This window comes from Maylandia zebra, linkage group LG12 (assembly GCF_041146795.1).
Source record: "Maylandia zebra isolate NMK-2024a linkage group LG12, Mzebra_GT3a, whole genome shotgun sequence".
Taxonomy (NCBI): Eukaryota; Metazoa; Chordata; class Actinopteri; order Cichliformes; family Cichlidae; genus Maylandia; species Maylandia zebra.
The window spans coordinates 2,553,693-2,576,471 of NC_135178.1; the positions used below are offsets into that span (position 1 = coordinate 2,553,693).

A 22,779-nucleotide genomic window follows, 5' to 3' on the forward strand; every position below is an offset into this window, starting at 1 on the left:
TGGAACATCCTTCTTTAGTAGTTTGTCCTTTAATTGGGCTCACCTGGCAAACTAATGCTACAGGTGTCCGAGATTGTTTTCAGTGATACAAAGAGTCCCGAGACACAATTTCATCCATGGGTTTAATTGAAAAACAACTTATTTCATCTGTATGACACTTAAACACAATAATAATTAGGAACGCGGTGTAGACTGTGACGCTGTTCCTGCAACACACAACTGAAATCAGCTGATTGTAGCGCAGCTGCAAGAACTGATAGGCAGGCTCAATAGACAGGTTGACTAACAATTGTAGGGAATTGGACTCCCACTTAATTCCCATTCCTAATGAAAGCCAGTGTTGAAATCTTTTATTTAAATTGTCGTATCTGTGGAGGAGGTCAGGAGAGAGGTGCAACACTGTCACAGTGTGGGGTTTCAGTTCTGTGTGAAGATCCTCTGTCACTAAGTTGCAAAGATTGTTTAACATTTGCTTTAAAAAAATCTATTTTTGCACATCAAAATCCATGTTTGTGCTGTTTCTTCACATACTGTGTGTATGTATAATGTGTGCTGCAGCAACAGTCTAGGGTCCTCCCCCTACTCTGGCTGTGAGCTGCACATGTGTGACACACTGTGTCTCTTCATTGAAAGTTCAAATTGACTTGATCAAAGTAACCCGATACTATGAAGACTACGTATGTTGGTGTGGCCTCAACCGAAGCCTCAGAAAAGAGTACTCCCCCACATACTTGTGCTAAAATATTGAGGTGGTTTTTGGGGAAACCTTCCCACCGAGCTCAGCTTCGGTATTTTTAGACTAAGTAGAGGTCTGAGAAACAACACTCGCGATCCCCCACCCTTCTCCTTTTTCCCGTTTCTCGTCTCTGGAGGGACTCGTCTGTTCCCTGCTGGATGTTTTTCTTTCTAAGCGGATGAATATGAGGATGATGTATAGAGTTTCCTCAACCATGTGGTGTAAATACGGTGTCTGCATCATTAAAGGCTTTATGAACTGTTTTCTGTTTTAATGTCTCCACACTGACAGCTAACGGATTTGTCCCAGGTGTCTCCATCGCTGCTCCCATATGTGTGCGTATGGAAAAATGGCCCGTTCCTTCTGTTTTCTTGTTGAAGTGGAACTATCGCAGTGCTGTATGCACATCCGAGGGCCCGCATGCACAGAATAATTCATTTGATGCTTTGATACGCGATAATGGACCCAGTAAGGTATTATTCATACGCCCCAGATCTCTTTGGAGAGTATGGCTTCTACAAAGTGTCCCGCTATCTTCCTGAGTGCCCCCCACCCCTCTTTTAAGACTCTCTCGTCATTTATTATTTAAATCCCTCCATAATTCATCCAGCGCCCGCCAATACCCCCTTCTTTGCTCATTCTTCATTTAGTGCAAATTAGCACGAGCTCTGAATGTGCATTTGTGGAAAAGCAAACGGAAAGAAATGGCAGCGGGTCGGTCCGGTGGATACAACTCGATGCTTATTTCCTCAGTCCTGCCTGTGATGTGATGCCATGTGACATATTGAGTCTAATTTGTAGCCTAAAGAAGCAAACAGCTGTGGCCTATTTTGTTTAGCTGTTGTTCGGGTGATGTCACCGTTTGTGCCCCGTAAGGCTGCCTTGCTTTTGGCAGTTGGTGTGAAGATGTCAGGAGAATTTTGTTAAGCTGCTGATGAAGAGGACAGGGGTTGTGTAGCCTTTAGATAAATCTGATAAGTCAACCAAGGCGGTTGTGTGCAGTTTGGAAGACATCTATTAACCAGTGTCACAGATTCACACACACATTGTTGCTATATTTTCCTATGTTGGACCGTTGGGACGTTCATAGAAGCCACAACAGTTTTAGCCCAGGAGGTTGCTGCCGGCATATAAACGTGGATGACCACGAAACTGAAGCTAACCCGAGCCAGCCGTCACATCTGTGACCCCGATGCTGTTGTCGTTTACTTTCACTAAACAAACGAATCACTCAAAACTCCTGCAGCTGTTTAGCACCCACAATACTTCCTGTTTAGAACGTTCTAGGTAGCGTGTATAATGAGCTCATCAGCAAAACTAGAAACACTTTTGGACACTGCTGTCATTTTGCAGTTAATTTCTGGTGGAGCGACATCAGAGACTGCGCTGCATGCAGTGGTGAACTCACGATATACTGTATATTTTTGGTCTCCACCTAACCGGTTGCAGCAGATGGTTGCCCCTCTCTGTTGAGGAGAGCTCTTCCTGTTAAAACGGAGTTCTTCCTCCCCACAGTGCCCGAGTGCTCCTCATTAAGGAGCGTCTGATTGTTGGGTCTTTGCTCTAATGTTGCGGGTGAGGTGACTGTAGTGCTGCTCGATATAACGATATATATCGGGTGTCGATATAAAAACATCTGTCGTTTCATTTCGCGCTATCGTTTGTTTTGTGGTGTCCCAAAATAAACTGTTTACAGCAATATTTTTTCATGGTTCTGATGTCACTATAGTGACTTTATTAATTTCTTAAAGTTCTCTCTTTGTCTTATTTTTTAATATAGCCACACTACGGACAGAGACGCGCCTGTTTTTATGCGTTGTGGTTAGCAACAACGACGGCAAAACCATCGCGTGTCCGCTGGTTTAGTTTCCACATAAACCTTTCACAATAAAGTTCAAGATCCTGTTGAGACTTTTCAAAATAAACTGAATCACGTGAAAGAGGCAGAGTATTTACGGATGAGAATTAAAAAAGAGCCGCCAGGTGCTAAAAAAGAAACCTTAGACTCAAACGTTAGAACAGGCTTTTCCCCGCAGCACGCCGTGTAAGAAATGCTCGCAAAGAAAACGGCGCCGTTACAACTTATGTCTAAAAATGTATCGTTTCATGCATCGTTAAAACAGCGGTCCCCAACCCCCGGGCCTCGGACCGGTACCGGTCCGTGAGTCGTTTGGTACCGGGCCGCGAGAGTTGAGGCTCAGGTGTGAAATGTATAGTTTTCAGGGTTTTTATCGGTTGTCAGCGTTATTTTGTTATCGTTTTTAATCGTTTACTCTGGTTTCCTGGGTCTTTCACGTGTGTTATGAATAAATCTTCTTTTTTTCGGTACCGGTACTAGTTTTATTTTGTTGTATTTATCCGCGACACCTTAAAGGCCGGTCCGTGAAAATATTGTCGGGCATAAACCGGTCCGTGGCGCAAAAAAGGTTGGAGCCCGCTGTGTTAAAACCCTCGACTCCAGGTACGCGACGCCCAGCTGGAAACACTTCACCAAGTCGAGCTGCCCGAGATTCACAGAATTTACAGAAAATGTTACATTCTTGTGATTTATATGGTTATCGGACGATAGATGTCTTATATCAGGATATGAGATTTTGGTCATATCGCACAGCCCTAGGTGACTGTTGCTGTAAATTATAAAATTGTATTTAAAAGTTGAAATGAACACTGAGCAGTATCAGAGCCAGGGCTGCACATCAGTTGATTATTGAAGAATGTGAATAATAGTTTAAGGGGATCTTAAACGTGGCATTACAGCGTTTAACTGATTGTGTTTCATTTGCTCGCAGAGAAATGAAGAGTCTGTTTTGTTGTAGTAGTTTCATTTTAAAGGAAAGAGACAATATCGATCAAAAATCCAGAATTTAAAAAAACTTCTGGCAAACTTTAAATCATTATTTCCGTCTCTGCACTGAAGCACATATGTGACTTAACTGCACAGCAGCGAACTGCTGAACTGGGTTCAATATTCATACCTGCTCCTTCCTCCTGTGCAGGTCTCAGCACGTCAGCCTGCGTCCCTGCTTAGACATAACATTACTGCTGAAAAAGCCGACAGTCTCACTGCCTAAATATGCACTGACGGTCTATATCTGTTGATCATGCATATTGATAAGAGTTTTGTTTTCTGTGTCCACAGATGCAGTCGGGGAAAATAACCTGGGTAAGTGGAACATTTTGGGAGAATTCAGATACGCTGTACTGAAAGTTACTGTAAAGATAACACGTCAAATATCAAACGACTGAAATACTGTGGTTGGTTTTTCCACTCCTACTGCCAGTGTTATTACTACAGCCAGCATTAATGCTGGTACTAGTATTGATACGTGGCATTAATTCACCTTATACAGCACACATCGTGTTGGATCGTGTAGCTGCCTTAAATAATAATTTTCAATAAAGTCGTCCAGTTACACTCTTTTCTAGCCTTTGGCATCACGTCTGCCCGGTGACACATTCACCGGCTCACACTCTTCTGTTAGTATTATTGGACATTAACTCAGCTCAGACTCAGGTACCTGGTCCATGCTTGATGGGGGCTCACTTTGCTGAGATGTCCAACACTGATCAGTGTAGAGCTCTGTCACTTTCTCTCTTTGGTTATTTATTTGAGAAAAGATCACATTTAATTTTGAAGTGAACATTTCCTTAATGAGAGATGTGAGTTTGCTGTTTTTGAACGACGTCACGTTGGACTACAAAAAGAGAGGCTGATGCAGAATGTAGAGTTTTTAACAACACATGGATTTCTAAATATGTGTTTATTTAAATCAGAGGTAAATGTGCTCAGTTATGGGAGAGCAGCCATGTTTAAAAATTACGATTTGAATGGTCATTATGAGACATGCACAGAAACGCTGGCTGATGCAGAACAGGAAGAGACGTCTGAGCTTTTGACCGAGCGTTACATCCAAGAATGGAGCAGCCACAAAAACAATAAAACATTTTGTAAATGGGAGTTAATCAAAGAGTCGGCCACGCTTATATAGCCTGTGCAAAATAAACATTTGAGAATATGCCATGCAAACTGTAATAAGACGTAGACGGGACTGTGGGAAATGTGGAGCTTAGTCGAAAAACAATGTGGACAAATTTGACTTGTTCTCCTTGAAAAGGAGGATGACAAGGAGTGATTTGGGAATAAAGGAAAACTGCAGATGAAGAATTTGAACTGCAAGCAAACTAGCATAGCGCTTTGTATAAAAATAGAATTCGTTTTTGTTTAAATGTTAAATAATGATAACGTGATGGCCTGTTTCACATTTTCATCGCCTAATTGTAACGTCTACTCTTCTGCTTCTACTAAGCAGTTTATAAAGAGATAAACGGAATGGAGTCCAGCTGATTGGTGCCACAACTGTACCAATCAGGTCCAAACTGATCCAAAGCAAAGGCCAGCATAGGTGGGGTGGGGGGCGGAGACCAGTGTCAGGGGTGAATTGTGACAGAAGGATGGCAGCAAGAGTGAAGGAGAAACCTGCTGTGATAGATGGTCCTAACCAAGACACGGAGCTGCCCGGGAGGAGGTCCATGCTCATGGATTGGTGTGGTACAAGAGGAGGCTGGAGATGACGTAAGAGGACGTACTGTATTTTCCGGACCATAAGGCGCGCTGTCGATGAACGGGTCTGTTCATACATAAGGCACCCTGGATTAAAAGGCGCATGAAGTGAAACCAAACAGTCAGATAAGTCAAACACTGCTCAACTCATTCTTCTTGCTTCCTCCACTTCCGTACCATCGATTCATTAATGTTGAGCTAGCGAGCTAACTTCCTGCTAACTTCTAACTCCGTTGAATTTAATAAATCTGTTTTCATGGATGCCTGGATGTTAAACTTCATTGTTACACCTGGTAAAGCAGCAACGCTGATCATTTTATTACAGATGGAAGACTTTAGACAGTTTGTAACTCTCAGTGATGCTGCAGCGTTCGTTTGACTTTAGGACCTGAAGCTGACGGAGTTTAGGACCCAGACTCCTGACTACAGCAGCCGTAATGCTCCGACTATCCAGCATGCGGTGCGGCTTCCTAGCTTAGCAAAGTCGTACCAAAATAGTTTTGGACAGATTTCTGAGCGCCGTGTAGCACATAAAATCAGCTCAGTGAGCACAACCAGAATTCATACATACGGAGCACCGGATTATAAGGTACACAAGCTCATATGTATAAGGTACACTGTCGATTTGTGAGAGAATTAAAGGCTTTCAAGTTCACCTTATAGCGCGGAAAATACAGTACATAGAAAATAAACAAATAAAAAAGAAATACATATAGAAAATGAATCAAAGACAATAAAAACTCACATAATGTAAAATACATATACATACTCCCATTAAGCTGTGTCTAAAAATACATAAAATAAAAAAGCAAAATTCAATTGTAGTAATAATGTCAAGTACAGTTTTATGTGAAATGCAGATGTTTATTGACAGCTATAGTGTAAAGTACCAGGAAATAGACCTGCTCAAAGCTCAGTTACCTGAGTGGTTACTATCCTCTGTGGGTCACATATGCTGTGGGTTTGGCCATTACTTCATTTAACTAACTCAGACTTTTAAAACCATCTTTGCATGAGAGGATTCACATTCATCAGCACTCAGTGGTGACACGTACAACATGGGACGTCTGTGATCGTAAATCCACAGAAGGTTATGCACATTATGTAATGTGTGGTGTGTCAGAGCTGCAGGTACAGCTATTTAAATATTAAAAGCGTCACTTCAGACCTCTTCTGTGCAAGTAGGCAGCAAAGTGGAGCTAACTTTGGCATCTGGAGGAGCAGCATTAGCACAAAGCAGCTGAATATTCGGTTAGTTGGGTAGATGAGTTCAGCTTTCCATATGTAAGAGCACAGTCTTGGTACTGATCAGCCGTCCATGTGCTCATGAACAGCTGATTATATCCCTGAACTAAGAAGCATGCTGATGATGACATGTGTCCAGTGTCTAAAGGACTTTAGAGTTGGTCACTGCTATACTTGTGTGTAGTTTGCTAGTAACAGCACCTACTTCCAGCACGCTGTGTCCACACTGCTGCTGTTTAGGAAACATCCACTGGTTTGTAGTTGCAGGTTGGCTTTGGTTAGGTTTCTCAGATTAGATCATGGTTCTAGCTCAAATCCAGCCTTTCAATTACATTATCCATTTCTTAGAAAGCATGTCTGCCAAAAAAAGCACAAGAACAACAATGTTTACTGCCGGTACCAGTTCCCATCACATCCCCTGAGAGCTGCATGCAGGGCTCCTAAAGGCCGAGGTGAGGCGCAGCCAGCCCGTTGCCTCTTTGTCTCCACGCTGAATCCAGCGAGACCGGCGTCTCCTGGTGTCTCTGCCTTTCTGATTAGAGATCTCCTTGGGGAGTAATGACAGAATTGTGCTCCTGTCAGTTCCTGCTGCTCAGAGTGGGCTAATAGTCATGTTAGCGCATGCAGCATGTCATTAGCTCTGCCCTAGTAGCCCAACGAGGGGCGAGTCTGTCATTTTGAGGCTAAATCACAGGGCGGGTAGGCCTGAGATCACAGTCACAGCGGTTCTCTGTAGCTCCAGTGTTTCCGCCCACCCTCCTCTGCCTCGCTTAATATGCACCGACTTACACATACTGTATTAACTCTGAGGAATTACTGCGACGTGGGCTGGAGAAGGCAAATGGAAGTCAAAGAGAGCCACTCTGATGGCTGCTGATACAGCGATCATTCAATCAAAATCCTAATTTGAAACACACTGCTTATTTCTGACTGTGATTGGATGATTCATGGTTATCACTCGGATGATTAGCAGGCTTGCGTAGCATCTATCAGAGCATGGGCTAATCTGCTTTGATTATTAGCCTCTAAGCCTTCCTTCCACGCTGGGCTTGTCGGGTACGGAGTGATGAGAAATTGCGCTCTCCTCGTGTTTGTATTAATCTATCTGCGCTCACTCGCCAAACTGATAATTGCACGGCCCAGGCTTCAGATCAGCCCCTCCCCCGAGGAATGTTTTCCTGTAGCCTTAAACATGCAAACATTCCTTTGCACTCGTGTGTAACGTTCCAGCATATCAATCAGTTTTTACAGAGTAGATAAAATTTGCACATTCTTACCGTGACAAACAAAATCTCCACCCCTGTTGGGTTACATTAGTTTCAGGTGTTTGGGTTTGTTCTGCCCGAGGGATGCTAGTCTGGTTTGGCTCTTCCCCTCTGCGGTTTCTACTGACCATCAGTGGACGTGTGCACCGTCAAACCTGAAGAAAGTCTGCTGACGCTTCAGCGTGCAAATCAGCCATCTGCATGGAGCGTCTGTTACATGTATGTATGCCATGGCAGAATGCTTCTGTGCACAATAAAAACTTCTGCACATTTTCCAGCTCATTGGTCACAGTGGGCTTTTAATGCTAAGCACAACTTGCCCCGCAGCTGAAACTTTATGGGGAATAAGCTGAGCATGATATATTTAAAAAAACGTTGAAGCCCGTGGCTCCATAAGAAGATAAGAAGTGGATCTGTTTTTTGATCCACATGAGGCAGATCTTAGCAAAGCCGTGGGTTGATCTGTGAGTCTGTGGGACGAGCTGATAATTGCGAGCGAGCGTGACCGTGTTATACAACACGCGCGCATCTTCACTCGGCGCCGTGACCTTCTCCGCTGAGATTTGCGTCCGCCTAACTGCCCTTTTGCTGGGGCATGTTGTGTAAGTGAAGGGGCCACGACGTGAATAACATTGGTATTTGTGCAACATCCTGTGTGCTGAGTGGAGAACTAACTGGAGCAGGAGAATGGCGCTGTTCGGCGAGGTTCACGGCTGTTATTCCTACAGGCCATGAGCGTGAAAGCAGCTAATGACATCTGACAGTTCTGGAGCAAGAAGAGGAGGCCTGGACAGAAGGGGGTGGGGGGAGGTTGGGGGGGTTAAGAGATAGAGGGGGTGGCTGTGGGAGAGTATGGGGGGGTGAGAGAAATAAGGGATGAGCTCGGTGTGGACAAAGCAGGGATGAGGGATACGGGAGGGGAAGGGCTAAAGAGGCGAAACTGTTGGGACCTATTGTTAGCCACTGTAGAGGACGGCCTCCCAGTGCCGCCACTGTGGGCTTTTACCTCTATCAGCATGAGATGTCCAAATATTCTGCCCAGATGTCGTCCAGACCTCAGAGCTGAAGGTTGCCAGTCTTTAAATCTTCGATGTCCACATCCAGACTCCTCCCTGAGTTCATGCAATGGCTGCCATTTTGAAATGTGCCTTTGAGGGAATTCCAGAAACGCTCTCAAAGCATCCAACACGCTTACGTCCTCGCAGATATGTTTAGCCCCCCGCCTCCTCCAAAAATACCCCCCAAAAATCACCAAAGTGAGTTACCAAACCCCCAAAACAGACAAAAGATTGGGTGTAGAGGTGGGGGGTGAGGATTGGGGCGTGACAGATGGAGGGAAGAGGGAGACGAGTTGGGATCCCACTGTAACGTGACAGACCCCGGTCCCACCCGAGCTTCAGCACCACTGCTTTTGAAGAAGGCGTAGCAGGCGTCCTGCTGCCAGACTCACCTGTGAACCCGACATCTTATTGTCTTGTCCTCCTTCAAAATAAAGGCGTGAGGTTTACGTCTGCTCGCCGCTTCGTGGCATTCAGACAGACACGTGTCTGCGTTCGAGTTGCACAGCGGGTGTTGGGTGCCCCCAGCTGTTTTGTACAGTGAAGTCTGGGGTGGGGTCTCCACTCGAAACCCCGACTGTAGGTTGTACGTTTGGGCTTGTCTGCATTGGTTTGAGCTGTGTGAGTATTTTTATTTTGCTAAACTTTCACAAAGCTGCTACAGAGAACTGTGAAAATCATTTTCAGTCTCCAAAGCAAACGAATTATGTAAACGGGCTTTTGACAGCCTCGTACAAATATCTGTACTTTGATCCAAAGCAGTCGTCCACCAGTGGAAAAGAAAGCGCTTCTGGTAAGAGAAAGCAAACATCAAAGGTGGCGCTGGCTGTTTGGCTGTGGATGAGACGAGCAGCAGGCGAAGCAGCCCTCAGCACCCTCGAAGCTGCTGGCCCACATCTATACATTGTGATGGCTGCGGTCACACGCTGCTCTGCAGATTGTTGATATCTGTGAGTGAACAAGTCACCTCATGCTGCTGACTTATCGGGCTCTTTGTCTCCTGAGCTCAGAGGGGCTCTGGGTCTGTGTGTGACCACCCTCTGCTGGGGGATTGTGGTACAGCACCTCCATCACCACTATAGCCTGACGATGATGTGATGGTGCGACAGAATGTTTTGTTTTAACGAGGTAACATCTTTCAGTGCTTTGGTGAAATGATACACACGTGTGCTTTGTTTCCCACTGGGCTTAAAGGCAGCATGAAACCAAAGTTTGGCACTAAGCTGGGATTGAACACTTCATACAGCTGCTTGCATGAACGCTGTCCTTCAAAATATTCCACAGTGTATTAACAACGGGAACAAGTGACTGTGTGGTTACCAAGGTTACTGCTGTAATGTAAAACAACATCATTCAACATCATTGGCATCGTCACTGCTTGTGTCTTAAGGCAAGTGATCACATTAGTTACTCCTGATGTATATGTATGTAAACATGATGGCAGAACAAAATCAGAAGAAGAGAATCTGTAATAACTGCTCACAGCATGGTGATATCACATGTGCTTTACAGCAGAACACACAGCAGCTGAGTTTCACACCGGGAAGGATTAACATGTAATTTTAATGACTTTGCTATCAAATTATTGCCAACTCATCAAAACAGAGAGAGAGAGGGCGTCAGTCAAACAGGGGTGTGTTGTCACTTCTGGGAAACTCACTGTGGAAAAATCAACAGGGCATGGGGGGGGAGTCCCTCCTCCTCCTCCTCCTCCTCCTGTCCTCAAGCTTGTGACGAAGCCATGATTTCACCTTTGACCTTTTGTCATGCTGACTTGGCCCACTGTTCCCACAGCTTGAGCATGAAAACTGGTCAATATTCATTGTTTCAAAAGCTAAATGAAGGAAGAGCAGACTGGTGATTAGGTTTTTGGTTTCACGTGACATAAAAAGACTGAGTGAGCACTCGCTGTGAGTGCCTTTGATTTTTTTAATTTAAACTTTACAGAGTTAAAAATGTTACAGAAACTCTAAGTGTCCCGTGACAAACACTTAAGGTCACCTGAAGGAACAGAAACGGATGCAGCACTCTGTCAAAATATAAGCTAATAAATATAAAGAGTCACATGTCGTGTTAATAGGCTTGTTCAAAGGGCAGGCAGTTCAGAAAGCAGTTTCATTTCATGGTGTACTTTTGTTTTAATTATATAAAAAATTAAAACGTCAAAGATGAAGCAGCTTGAATCAGTCTGCAGAAATGCTGAGTGCCTTGCTGGGTTACATGCAGTCCGCTGTTCCTCTGCACGTCTGTCTTTAGCCACGTGCAGCTGTCCTGTCAATATGTTAACATCTGCAGTCCCACCTGACAGCCGTGCCGACACAGTGATGGCACCAAAGGAAACCACGAAGCTTCATATTTATGAGTCATCCTGGGTAATGATTAAGATCAGCCTCCATCAACATGACTGCGTCTTTTTGAAATTCTGGGTTACTTTGTTCTAGTAAGCTGACTTTTAGCAGAAAGTAGAATTACATGAATGAACAGCTTCTCGTATAAAGTAGCTGTTAGACATTGAACTTTGATGTTTTAACCTTCCATGTGTTTAATGACAGGTTGGCATAATGATGGAAACGCCTACTTTGACTTCCCGGTGCAAGAATATCTGAATATGTGTGTGAAACAGAGGTGTTGCACTTCACCTTGCTTGAACGTTAAAGGCTCCTCCTGTGTGTAACGGGCACATTGCAGCTCTGAGTTTGAGATCATTAAATGCCAACATCAGGGTTTTGTCTCTGACAGTTCAACAGCTTGTTGTGCAGTTGCTGGTGCATCCATCCAGCAGTCCTACAGAGAGATTTCTATTAAAGCAGAGCTACAGAGAGACCACAGGCCAGTGTTAGTGGGGTATTTTAATCGGGATCAAAGGAATTCTGGGAAACTGGTCACAGATGAGGTAGCGGATGAGGAGAGTATTAAAACACTCGATCTTCAGGTGGGCAGGAAGAAGATCTGCACTGAAGGTTACGCTGTTGTTTGACATGCAGCCTCATTTGGACTTGTTAGAGTGAGTGTTAGTGTTACAGCCAGTAATATTACTGTTAGATGGATGTGTGAAAGGCTGTGAGATACTGAGCTCAAATCACACTGGGATTCTTTGTTTTCCTGCTGGCTGCAGGCAGATGTTACGCAACCTGCTGGCTTTTTCTTTCATTGTCTTATTGTTTCTTTTGCCACATTTTTGATTCATTATTTGCTTTGTTTTTATATGAATTTACTTAATTTATATTTCATTTACTACTAAAAACTGACCCGTGGTTTAGACGTTTTAATGCAAGGAAGCAAACTAAAGCTAAGCAGAGCGTGGTGACTGCACAGGAATGGACGCACAGCGATGTGGCAACCAGAGCTCGAGGAATGTCAGCAACCTGGAGCAACGACTGGAAAAACACCGAGTTACTCAGAGTGGGAAAGGCCCAAGTTAATGTTATGTGGAAATGTAAAATAAGCCAGAGAAAGTGGCTGCTAAACATTTATCGCAGGCAGAGCTGACCTGAAGATGGTCTTTAAGCGAATAGTCTGGACGTCATCATCTGTCATTTTCCTGTGATTTGAAGTCAAATATTTAAAATGTGACTTTCAGCTTTCATTCACAGTGTTAACAAGAATATTCCCGTTTATGAATGACAGCTATTTTTATACATCGTCAGTCGTTTTCAGAAGCCCAAACATAACTGGGAGAACTGGTTGCAGCTCTGGGGCTGGCCCTGCTTTGTTGTTTAATGCTTTACATTATGGGACTTGATTTTCTTCCCCACGTTGCTTCCATAAACAGATCCCATGAGATGGTTTATATTAGCATCAACATACACTGATCGATGCAAACAACATAAAATTAGCATGTTTCGTATTTTGCGAGCTGCATTCTGCGCTTTATTCAAATTGAATGTGATGAGCCCCACGCTGTCCAAACCCCGGACTACACTCTGACCAGCAGATGATTCGACCTGTTTTTATATGGCTGAAATATTTAGAAATGGATGTAAAATAAATTGCAAACATAACTCAATTCATGACGACTGGCTTGTGTGATTGGCTGTTTTTGGGCTCGCTCAGTGAAATCTGGAGACCAGGTCACCTCAGTTTTACCGTTTCTGCCTTTGGAGCGTCCAGCGAGAGAGCAGCCGCATGGATCCACTCATCACCCAGTGATTACCCCCCACACTGGTATTAATCATGAATATAAGCGTCTATTCCACTGGCTTCCAAGGTTTTTCAGCCTCCTATAGAAAATGAACTCCTTGTTATCACATGGAGATCTGACTGACCGAAGGTTACACTGAGACTGATTCATATTTAATAAGAAAGCCAACAAACCATCAGCAGTTCGGCTCGTCTGTCAGTACAATATTACAGTATTAGTAGTGTTAGAAACCCAGATGTTGATGATCTGAACATCAGGAAACGTTGGCTGTAATCTGACACTGTCCTTATAGAACAGTAAACCTGAGGTGACCTGTTTTTAAACGTTATTATTGAATACATCGAGACGAAGCGCTGTTATTCAGCCTTTTGTGTTAGGTGTGTGGGTCCAAAATAAAATTGTGTGTAACTCATGAAAATCCCACCCTTGATGTGGTCTCATTCATGTGCGACCAAAAGACGCATGGATTTACCAAAACACAAGAGAAGGCTTTTATTTGGCCTCTGAACATTCATCATTGAGAACAACTTTGCTCTTAGGAGGAGTTTGTGAGGGTTTCTGTGCTGGCCTTTGGCAGGGGGAGGCGGCTCGTTCCAGGTTTCAGTCCGTAGATCAGCACCTCAAAGCTCTGAAGGGAAAAGAATGAAAGCTAAGTGTTAACAACAGTCAGAAATAAAGAGCTGTGGGTTTACCCGTCTGTGTTTCAGTGTAGAGCTCAAATGCTAGAATGGATGGATGCTGCCGATTGCTTTGGGAAATGGTGTGTATGTTTGCAGGAGAGCGAGAGCCGTGCCGCCTGTTTTTCTTGAAGCTCTTTGTCTGAAGAGTGGAGAGGTTTGTGACAGTGTGGAGAGGGGGAAGGGAGCTCAACCAGAGCAATGCCCTTTGTTACCCAAATGTTCAGGGAAATCCAGCAAACAAGCCACAAAACGGCTCTTTCCAGCTGACTTTGTAGCACATCAGCGTTTAGGAACAGAACTTTGATTTGTTTTCAAAATGTTATGCAAACATACAGCATTTTAGCCTCTCATGAAACATGCAGTTGTGATACTAAGAACTTGTCTTTTTCATCATGTGAAAATCATGCATAACCCATGCATAGTGTTTGATGATTTGATTGTTTCCCCTGGTCTCAGAGCTGTGAGAGGAAGCCTGATATCGACATCCTTTGACCCTACACTGCAAGCTTCCACACATTCACTGGCTGCTGACTGCATTGACCCGACATGAAGTTAAAGTTAAAGGGATTTCATACAGTGACAGCATAGCCAACAGCCCAGGGCCAGGATAGAGAACAGGCCTCCCATCTTCTCACATACATCTTATATACATACTCTGACTTTAGCTGTAGTAAGTTGAAGCGTGAGTCTATTACATGTCACTTCGTTTTATAGTAAGTATTTATGGCACAGTGTGTGATGACAACACTTTGTGTCCTAATGCCGCAGACAAAAGCAGGAAGATCTTTGATTTTAGCTATGCTGTTATGCAGCCGTAGCCAAGGTAACTGCCTCCTCTGAGTTAGGTGTGTAACCTGGCAACAGCTCTGACATGTAACAGTAAGTGTACTGTGATAATGAAGCACCATTATGACAGCGCTGTGATCCTGTGAACACATTTATTGAAGTGTTGCTGAAGATGATAGTTTTCCTTCATCCAGCTGCTGCCCAACCTGTGCATTGTTGCCTTTGCAACCGTGGCTGCTCGTTCACGTCGTATATCGCTTCAGTTTTATCTTCATAGTGCACATAAGCAGCTGACTTGGCAAGAGTGGGAAGGAAAAACTCCAAAACAGACTCATTAAAGGAAGTGTTTGAGGCTGCTGAACAAAAGAGTACAGGCAGTGCAGGACTTAACAACGTGAGACTTAAACTGTATTTGCAACAACATAAATACTAAATACTCTGTAATAGTGGATTCACAAAAGCTCTTTAAGAGCACGTCTGTGTAAAGACCCAGATTGTTATCAAAGAAAGTTGATAACACTAAATAAATCACTAAACCCTTCCTCAGATCACCTGTTCAAGTTTGTAGCTGCACCCATGCACTGTCAGTTTAACACAGGCTCAAAGGTAAAGTTAAATAAGTGCACATGCAGACAAACCCTTCTTACTACACTTATTATGTACCGCAACTTTAACCTCGACTCAGATCCAGACATGGGAGACAGGGGCGTGTTTGCTATTTGCCCTATGAGCAACAGACATGTTGCGTTTGTGTCTCAGCAGTGAGCCTGTGAGGTGTTCAGTAGGCAAAGAGTGAAACTGCATCACGGATGCATCACAAAAGCTACACAACTGTCAGAGATGCACATGTGATACAGGCACTTCTAATGTTTTGCATGTCTGTGTTCGTTTGGCTGTGCAGTCAGTCTGTGCTCGGTTCCACTCGGTGTGATTTGAGTTATATATTTAATAAAAATGTGAGCGTGGCGCACGTTCAGTGCCAAGCAGCATAGATATGTGTGGTCTGTGTCAAAGACAGTCTGGACCTCTGAGGGGCAGAAAAACCAGAAACTGTTAAATAAAAAATGAATAAATAAGATCTAAAAACACATTTTTGCTGATTATTATTTATCTGTTTAAGAAAAGAGATTTTATAGAAGAACGATCATCAGCTGTACACACACACACACACACACACACACACACACACAGTCTCCCAGGCCCATCCCAGGTAGCGCCTCCCTCCCCGTGACCACAGATAGGGCGCTCGGCGCTGTTTTGTTTCCCATTGACTTCAAGGTTAAAGGCAACAGGGGTCATTATGCTGTGGGAGGATAACTGCTAAGGTCAAGGGTGACACGTGGTACATCCCTCCCCCACTGCACGGCGCAGGTTTGATTTGTCATCAGTATCGAGCTGATTCCACTTGGAGTAAAAATATTGTGTACCAACACAGCCTGTGTCTGTTAGCATTAAAGTTCTTCTTCCTGCCGAGGAGACGCTGTGTGCTGCTGTGTTTCCTGTGCGTAACCTTTGAAAATGTCTCTTAAGCAGGACTATAAAAGTAAATAAAGGGTTGCTATGAGAACAAAGGTTTTATCTTGTCAGCTCCACAAAATCTGCAGCAAAAATCTGCACGTGTAAAATTTGCAGGTTAAGGATGGTTTTCTCTACGTTTGTCCCCTGGTGAAGAATTTTAATCCTCGAACGTGCATGGACAAATATACTGGTCAGGTGCACAGCTATGTTTGATATCCAGCAGACGACACACTTTTAGGTTTTCTCTCTCTCTTCTTGACAGATTCAGTTAGATTTTGGGTTTGTTGCCCAACCACTGTTACTGTAACACACAGATATTCTTACACATTATCAAACTGTGTAGTGATTCAGTTGATGGAACCATGAATTCTGCTCTCTGAAGGGAGAAGTTTGGGCGTCAGTTCGTCATCCGCTCGTTCACCTCTGACTAACTGAAGCGTTTGGAGCGCTCGTATCAGTGTCTGGACTTGAATCAGACTGAGATGCTTTGCGATGAATTTTACAGGCCCTCCAGCTGCATCAGTCACAGTTACTTTTTCACACCTTAGAATAACTTAAAATAAAAACTGCATTTTGTTTTTACTCTGGTTATTTCTAACGTTACAATTTGTTTGATGATCTGAAACATTTAGGTTCAACAAATATGCAGAGAAATAAATCATCACGAGGCAAATGCTCCTTTTTGGTTCACAGATCAGCAGATTCTGAAATACTCAGAGCAACAATTAAGTAACACGTTGTGATGCTTGAACTTCAGCAGGTCATCCAGAGAAGAAGAGCTCAGCCCACAGTGGATTTTGGGGCTGATAACAGGGAAGGATGCGTTAGGGCTCCTGTGATATTGGGCGTATACTTCATGAGAGCAGTGGTCCTATTATTAGGATATCTATAGAAGATTTGGAGAGGAAAATGCAAGAATGAAAAAACATCTGTAAATGTTTTACTTTTTCCCAAATGAATTAAATTCTAAAAACAAATTTTAAATGAATCGATTACTGTCGCCCGTGCTTTCTCTTTGGACAGCTCCAGTTAATCTAACTGGTTTTCAGTGCTGCTAACATGGTTTGGTTGACTTCTAATGGTAAGGAAGGCCAACATGGAGCTGGGATGTTGCAGCTCTCACCAGGGTGTTTGTTTAAACTCCTGCTGACCCTGCTAAATGACTCATAATCAGATAATAAATATTTCCACCGTGTTGTGAAATCAGTAAGCAGAACCTGGCTCCTGGTTACCATCCTTACTCTAATCCACGCAGCATTAGTGAGGTTTAGAGGTCGGACGGGCAGCTTCAGCATGAAAACATGTGGAAGGTGGGAACGTGCAGGAGCACAAAGTGTCTCCGTGCGCTGCTGTTTGGCTTCCTGCTGTGCTCACTTTGTAACCAAGCAAGGTGTGAATCTTTAACCTGCTTCCCCTGTTTCGCTGAGCGCGTCAGTTAGTTAATGTCATTGTGTTTTGCCAGCTTGAACCTGTGTTTATGCTAGGGCATGCACGTCCTCCTCCCAAGTGCCAGAGGGGAGTTAAAGGGGAGGCTAATTTGGGTGTGAGGGCTGGGAAGAAAGGGCGGGGGCAGCATTGTTGAACGCCAGTGAAAATAGGACTATCATTTCCACTCAGATAACCCCTGGCTGTCATTGGACCACAAGCCAAGCGGTGACCCCGGGGGCTTGAACTCTTGCCGGTCATGTGACCAGGCAGTAAAGTGACCAGTGCTGATCTCTCTGCGGTCAGAGAGGGGCAGGCTGTCGAGGAAAGAGGTTGGTGGGGGAGAGAACAGAGGAGCCGGGCAAAGAAACCGAGAGCAATGTGGAGAGCAGGCCCAGTGGCTTTTTCCTTTAGCAGAGTCCATGCTTGAATGGGGTCCAGGCAGACTGGGAGAAGCATGAAATGGATACATGGGAAGGTAAGCAAGGATCACTTTCTTTCCTGAATGCGTCCCACGTACAAGTAGTGCAACTACATCTGAGTGGAACTGAGAATATATTTGAAATGTATGAATGAAACTCAAACTGCAGCACTGTTGATCGTCACTGTTGGTTTCTGTCTAATATTTCGAGTCTGAATAAACAGTGTGATGCGTACTGCTTGTGTGCAGGTTGGCAGGATAAGGCCTTTATGCTGTAATTAGTTAATGATTTTCAGGCCGGGCTAATGAGCAGAGAAAGCCCAGCTTGTCAGAGCCTCGCTGGCTTCCAGCACTTTGTTTATGTGCTGCTTGTGACGTAGCTGCAGCTGCACGGTGCACCTCCATATGTGCTGCTCACTTGATATGTTTTTCTTCCTTTTGGCTGTTTTATGCAAATGGTGTTGTGTGCTGGGACAAGAGGAAATGTCAAAAACAACAAACTGGTTTTTGGCACTTTCCACACTTTAATTCCGCCCACCACACCACCGCTGCTCCTCCCTTCCTCCTTCCCTTCCTTGTATCACAGGAATTTGGAATGGGGTCCTTTCTCACTCTTAATATCAGCCCCACGTGAGAGGGTGTCTTTTTGGGCTTCGGTCACATAACGTTTCAGCTCAGCTTGGGACAAATTGGACGGAGGTCCACAGACACAGCGCTTTCTGGCCCTTCGATCGATGTTTTCCTTTAAGGACTTTGGTTTGGCATGTGGAGGGAGCATGCTACTGTACTGATCCCCTCCCCCTCCTTTAATCCCCTCAGCCTGGTTGGTTTGTGCTCAAGCTGAATTAGGGTTAAATAGCACTGCTGCACCTCAACACCAACACCTTCTGTTTGGCAGTAGTTCTGTGTGTGAGGAGGATTGTATTAAGCCCAAACTAATCATGAAGGAGAAAGCAAGCATAAGAGGTTGTTTATGTGGATGAAGGGGGCAGAGGCTGTGTGAAGATCAATAGTAACAGTGGGGGGAGGTCAGGGACTGCTGTGACTCTGTAATGCTCATCTATAACACGGCTAAAGACGCTTCTCAATGCAACCACTGCTTTTCCCCTAATTTCACTGTGAGATATCCGCCGTCTCTCCCTGGCCACGTGAAGCCAAACGCCAGCTCCATCACGCTGTGCATCTTTGCTTTCTTGTTGTTTTGCAAGGGTGTGTTATTTCAACTGCCCCTGCACCCTTCCCCCAGGACAAACACAGACACACACTCCAACAGGATAAAACTTATCTGATGATTTGCAAATGCAGTTTTTGCCTCTGGGATTATTTACAGAGAGCGATGTGTTTACTTCAAACGAGGCAAAACTGGCAACTGATTTTTAATGCAGGCAAATTTACAATGTTTTGGCCCCTTTTCTGTGTTATATGGGAGCGGGAGGTCATCCTACTGTGTTTAGGAGGTCCCGTATTTTAATACACAGCAGATTTAGCACTTTTATGCAATTGTGTATCGCAGGGCATGGGCTGTGAAACTTCCCACATGGTTTGCATCAGCATGAACTGGCAAGTTAGACCTGTCATTAAAAAAAAGAAGCTCAGGGCCAAACAAGCTGAGCTTCAATGCTCTGCAACACAAATGAGAGAGGAACAAGGTGCAGATGAGCACACACACATCTGAGACTCCAACAAATCATTCCTCCGGTGCATTTCTGGATACTTTTCCACAAAACCTTTTAGAAAAATGTATCAAATTATCACAAGTGTTAGCAAATTCCTGAGATGGCACAAACTGTCCAGACATGAGGGAATATAGGAAGAAGTGGGAAAAGCACGAGGAATAAATGTGTTTTTAAATAACAAGTCTTAGCAGTTTATGGACTCACATGTAGAACAGGTCACCAGGTTATCAACATCATCACGTCTAAACGCTGGGCTCAGTCTGCGTGGCTCAGCGGTCACATGGTGGATGTTTCCATGTACTTAGCAGCAACATTTGAACATCGGTCGCACATTTAATGGCAACAAAGATAACAATGTTTGTTTTCAACACACAGCTCCTTTTACATAAAAAAAGAAAATAAGAGCGGCTGAGGGAAATATTCAGTCGGACACGAGTTTCCTGGTTATTCTGTGCGGTTCATGACTGTAATAACTGGGAGCTTGTAAGACTTCCAATGATTCCTCCTTCTGTGAGAAAGCAGCCCGTCAGTGTTGTTTTTGTGCAGCATTAAGCAGCTGCATAATAAAGGACTTGATAGTGAAACACTGTTGATATTTACCTGATGTTTCATTAATACAGAGATAAAATAAGACGTCTGTATTCCTGGTGTTACAGTTTTTCTGTTAGAATCTTTCAAACAGGTCAAACTTTCTTAATATTCACCATATTACAGGGTTAGGATTGTTTGTGAATATGTAATTAAAAACAATTTTTCTGTTAAGTTAAATTCTTAAAGCTCGTTAAACCATAGAAGGCTTATCAGTAGTTCAGTTGGTAAGCTTAAGTAGAGTATTGCCAGCCTTTTACTAACATGCATATATGTTTTAAAAAACATAACACCAGCACACTTTACACGGAGACACAAGACCTTATGTGGAATTAACATTTGCCAAATAAACATTTCAAATCTCTTTCAGATGAAAACAAAGCCGAGACAATGAGTCAGACTCCTGTGGTCTCTTCCCCACAGAATGTAACAGAGTGGCATTACATGCTCCTGACATTAGCATTACATTAATATGGAGCCTAACTTTGGTGTGGTATTACTCAATGCTAATGACGTAACCTCTGAGTGTGGGTGTATATTATCAAGACAGCAATGTCAACAGGTCAGTATTGTTCTCGCTGATGAGCTCAATCTGCAACTGCATGCACATCGCTTTCAAGATTAGCATCACAGTGTCGGCCGCCAGGAATGTCAGATCAGAGTCCCAAAGGGTCTTGGCATGCCTTTAACCTCTGTGAATGTGGTCATGTACATTCCTGTCATAGTCGCGGGACACATCCTCCCCTCCTTCGAGCCCCAGGTAGGAGAGATAAGCTCGAGAAGAAAAAGAGATACGAAGAGGAAAATGAGAGGCTGAGGGACGGGAGAGAGGGAGGGCGGCGGAAAAGTACAGCAGATTCCTGCAACCCCCGATCCCTGTCTCAGCTGGGCATGATTGTGATGGAAAGCCTGAGACAAAAACCTGAAGAGAAAACCCTTCATTGGCAGGCACTGCTCTGTCAGCCTCTCAAAAGGCTGCTTTACACTATACATCAGCCTTTGTGTCTGTGGGATGTGGACAAAAGGGAGATTTGGCCACGATACATCTCTGTTCCCAGCATGATGCAGCTCAAAGAGGGTCAAACCTGGGGACCTTCCTGCAGGAATCCACCATTCTTACTGAAAAAGCCCCGTTCGTGCACATTCAGCTCATTCGCTCAGACTCTTTATATTTATTACAGTGGACGTTTCCTGGAACTCACGGGGAGCAGTGAGGAGATGCAGGTGATGCTTGTTTAACACTGAACAGGGCTACAATGTTTGACTTGCATCTCCTGGTTTGCGTTAAAGTTTGGAATGAAACCCAGGCTGACCCCTGGGAAACAATGCAGCCTTTAATGAGCCCTGGGGGGTTGGGGGTGACTGTGTTTGACACAGAGCATTGGGGGTTCTTGTAACCAAGAAGAGAGAGGGTGGAGTTCAAGATGAAGCAGTGCTTTTATGACTCCTTATCGTCACCTCGGGGGGAAATTTATCGTCACCTCGCCTTTTATGACCTTGTGATAACCTGAACATTTCTGAAAAGAGCCTTTGAGAGGATGAGAAATATTGCACTTCAACTGCAGAAGGCTTTAATCTCATGCAAAACCTCACTGTTACACCAATACGTCTCTGCTGTGTCACTTTTCTCCACAACGGTTTGTCTAATCAAGCCTCGAACACAAAACGGTTATCAAGCTGTCGTTGTGTACATGTGTGGAGATGATGGCAGCTTCTCTTGGAGTTAAAGTCCAGCGTGATGTTTGCTAGCGTGCCAGCATTAGTGTCAAACTCAAAAGTACGTTCTACACACTGCGTTTCCCACACTGCAACCGCAAGCCACAGCTTTTCCCTGCCCCTCCCTCTGCTGGCCCAGTCTCTTAACATGCACCAGGAGCACTTAACAGTAGGATCGTGTTGCATTATAAGCAAAAGATAAAAAAGCACATTTTCACAAACACGTGTATACATTTTTTGTCAGCTTATTATTGTAGGTTTTCAATTTAGTCGTGCTAAATAAATCATAAAGTTAAAAAGTCCATCCACCCGTTATAAATGACTTTGGCCCATCTGCGGCTCGTGGACACACTTGTTGAATCGCTGTCACTTCACACTTATATCATTCCTCCGTAGAGCACCTACACCTTTACCCAAAATCTTAAAATGACTTCTGAGAACTATGAAAATATTCCTACAGGACAAAAGCACTTTTAGTTTGATTGTTTATCAGAACGAGATTAAAAGCTGAGGTCAGATTATCTAAGCACTGTCTGATTTTCTGAAACGCTCTTGTTAAGAATTTTTAGTAGATCTGGACTAAAACTAGGGCTGCCACAAACCATTATTGTGATAGTCGACTAGTCAGATCATCATCCATTGGACGTAAAACGTACAGCTTATTGCACCAGCAGCATCTGCTCTCATATAACTATCATTAGCTTACAGCTTTAAGTGTTTAAGGTCTGTGCTAACTAAAAATAAAGACAAGATGATAGTTTATTCAATTTTAATGACATTTGCAGATTGTTTCGGTGAAGTTTAATAAACTCCTTGCTATCTAAACTATAACAGGACACCGGAATAAATTCCGAGCATCTCACACTTCTGATAATCAGCTGTCTGCTTGACGTTTATTCAGCTGTGTAAAAACTATAACTTTAATCTCAGCCAAACCGATTTACTCAGGAACAAATAAAATAC

At 43.9% G+C, this 22,779-nt stretch overlaps 1 protein-coding gene across 2 annotated transcripts in view; it reads left to right on the forward strand.

The window, feature by feature from the left end:
• The window catches only part of nr6a1a (nuclear receptor subfamily 6, group A, member 1a), a 119,642-nt gene that overhangs the window by 64,349 nt on the left and 32,514 nt on the right, over window positions 1–22,779 (forward strand). Inside the window, exon 3 of one of the 2 annotated variants that reach the window (XM_004558598.4) lies at window positions 3,876–3,899. In XM_004558598.4, the coding sequence (XP_004558655.3) occupies window positions 3,876–3,899 (24 nt within the window). Of the gene's footprint in view, window positions 1–3,875; window positions 3,900–17,629; window positions 17,894–22,779 lie in introns of those variants that run through there. The other variant, XM_004558599.3, reaches the window with a different exon arrangement.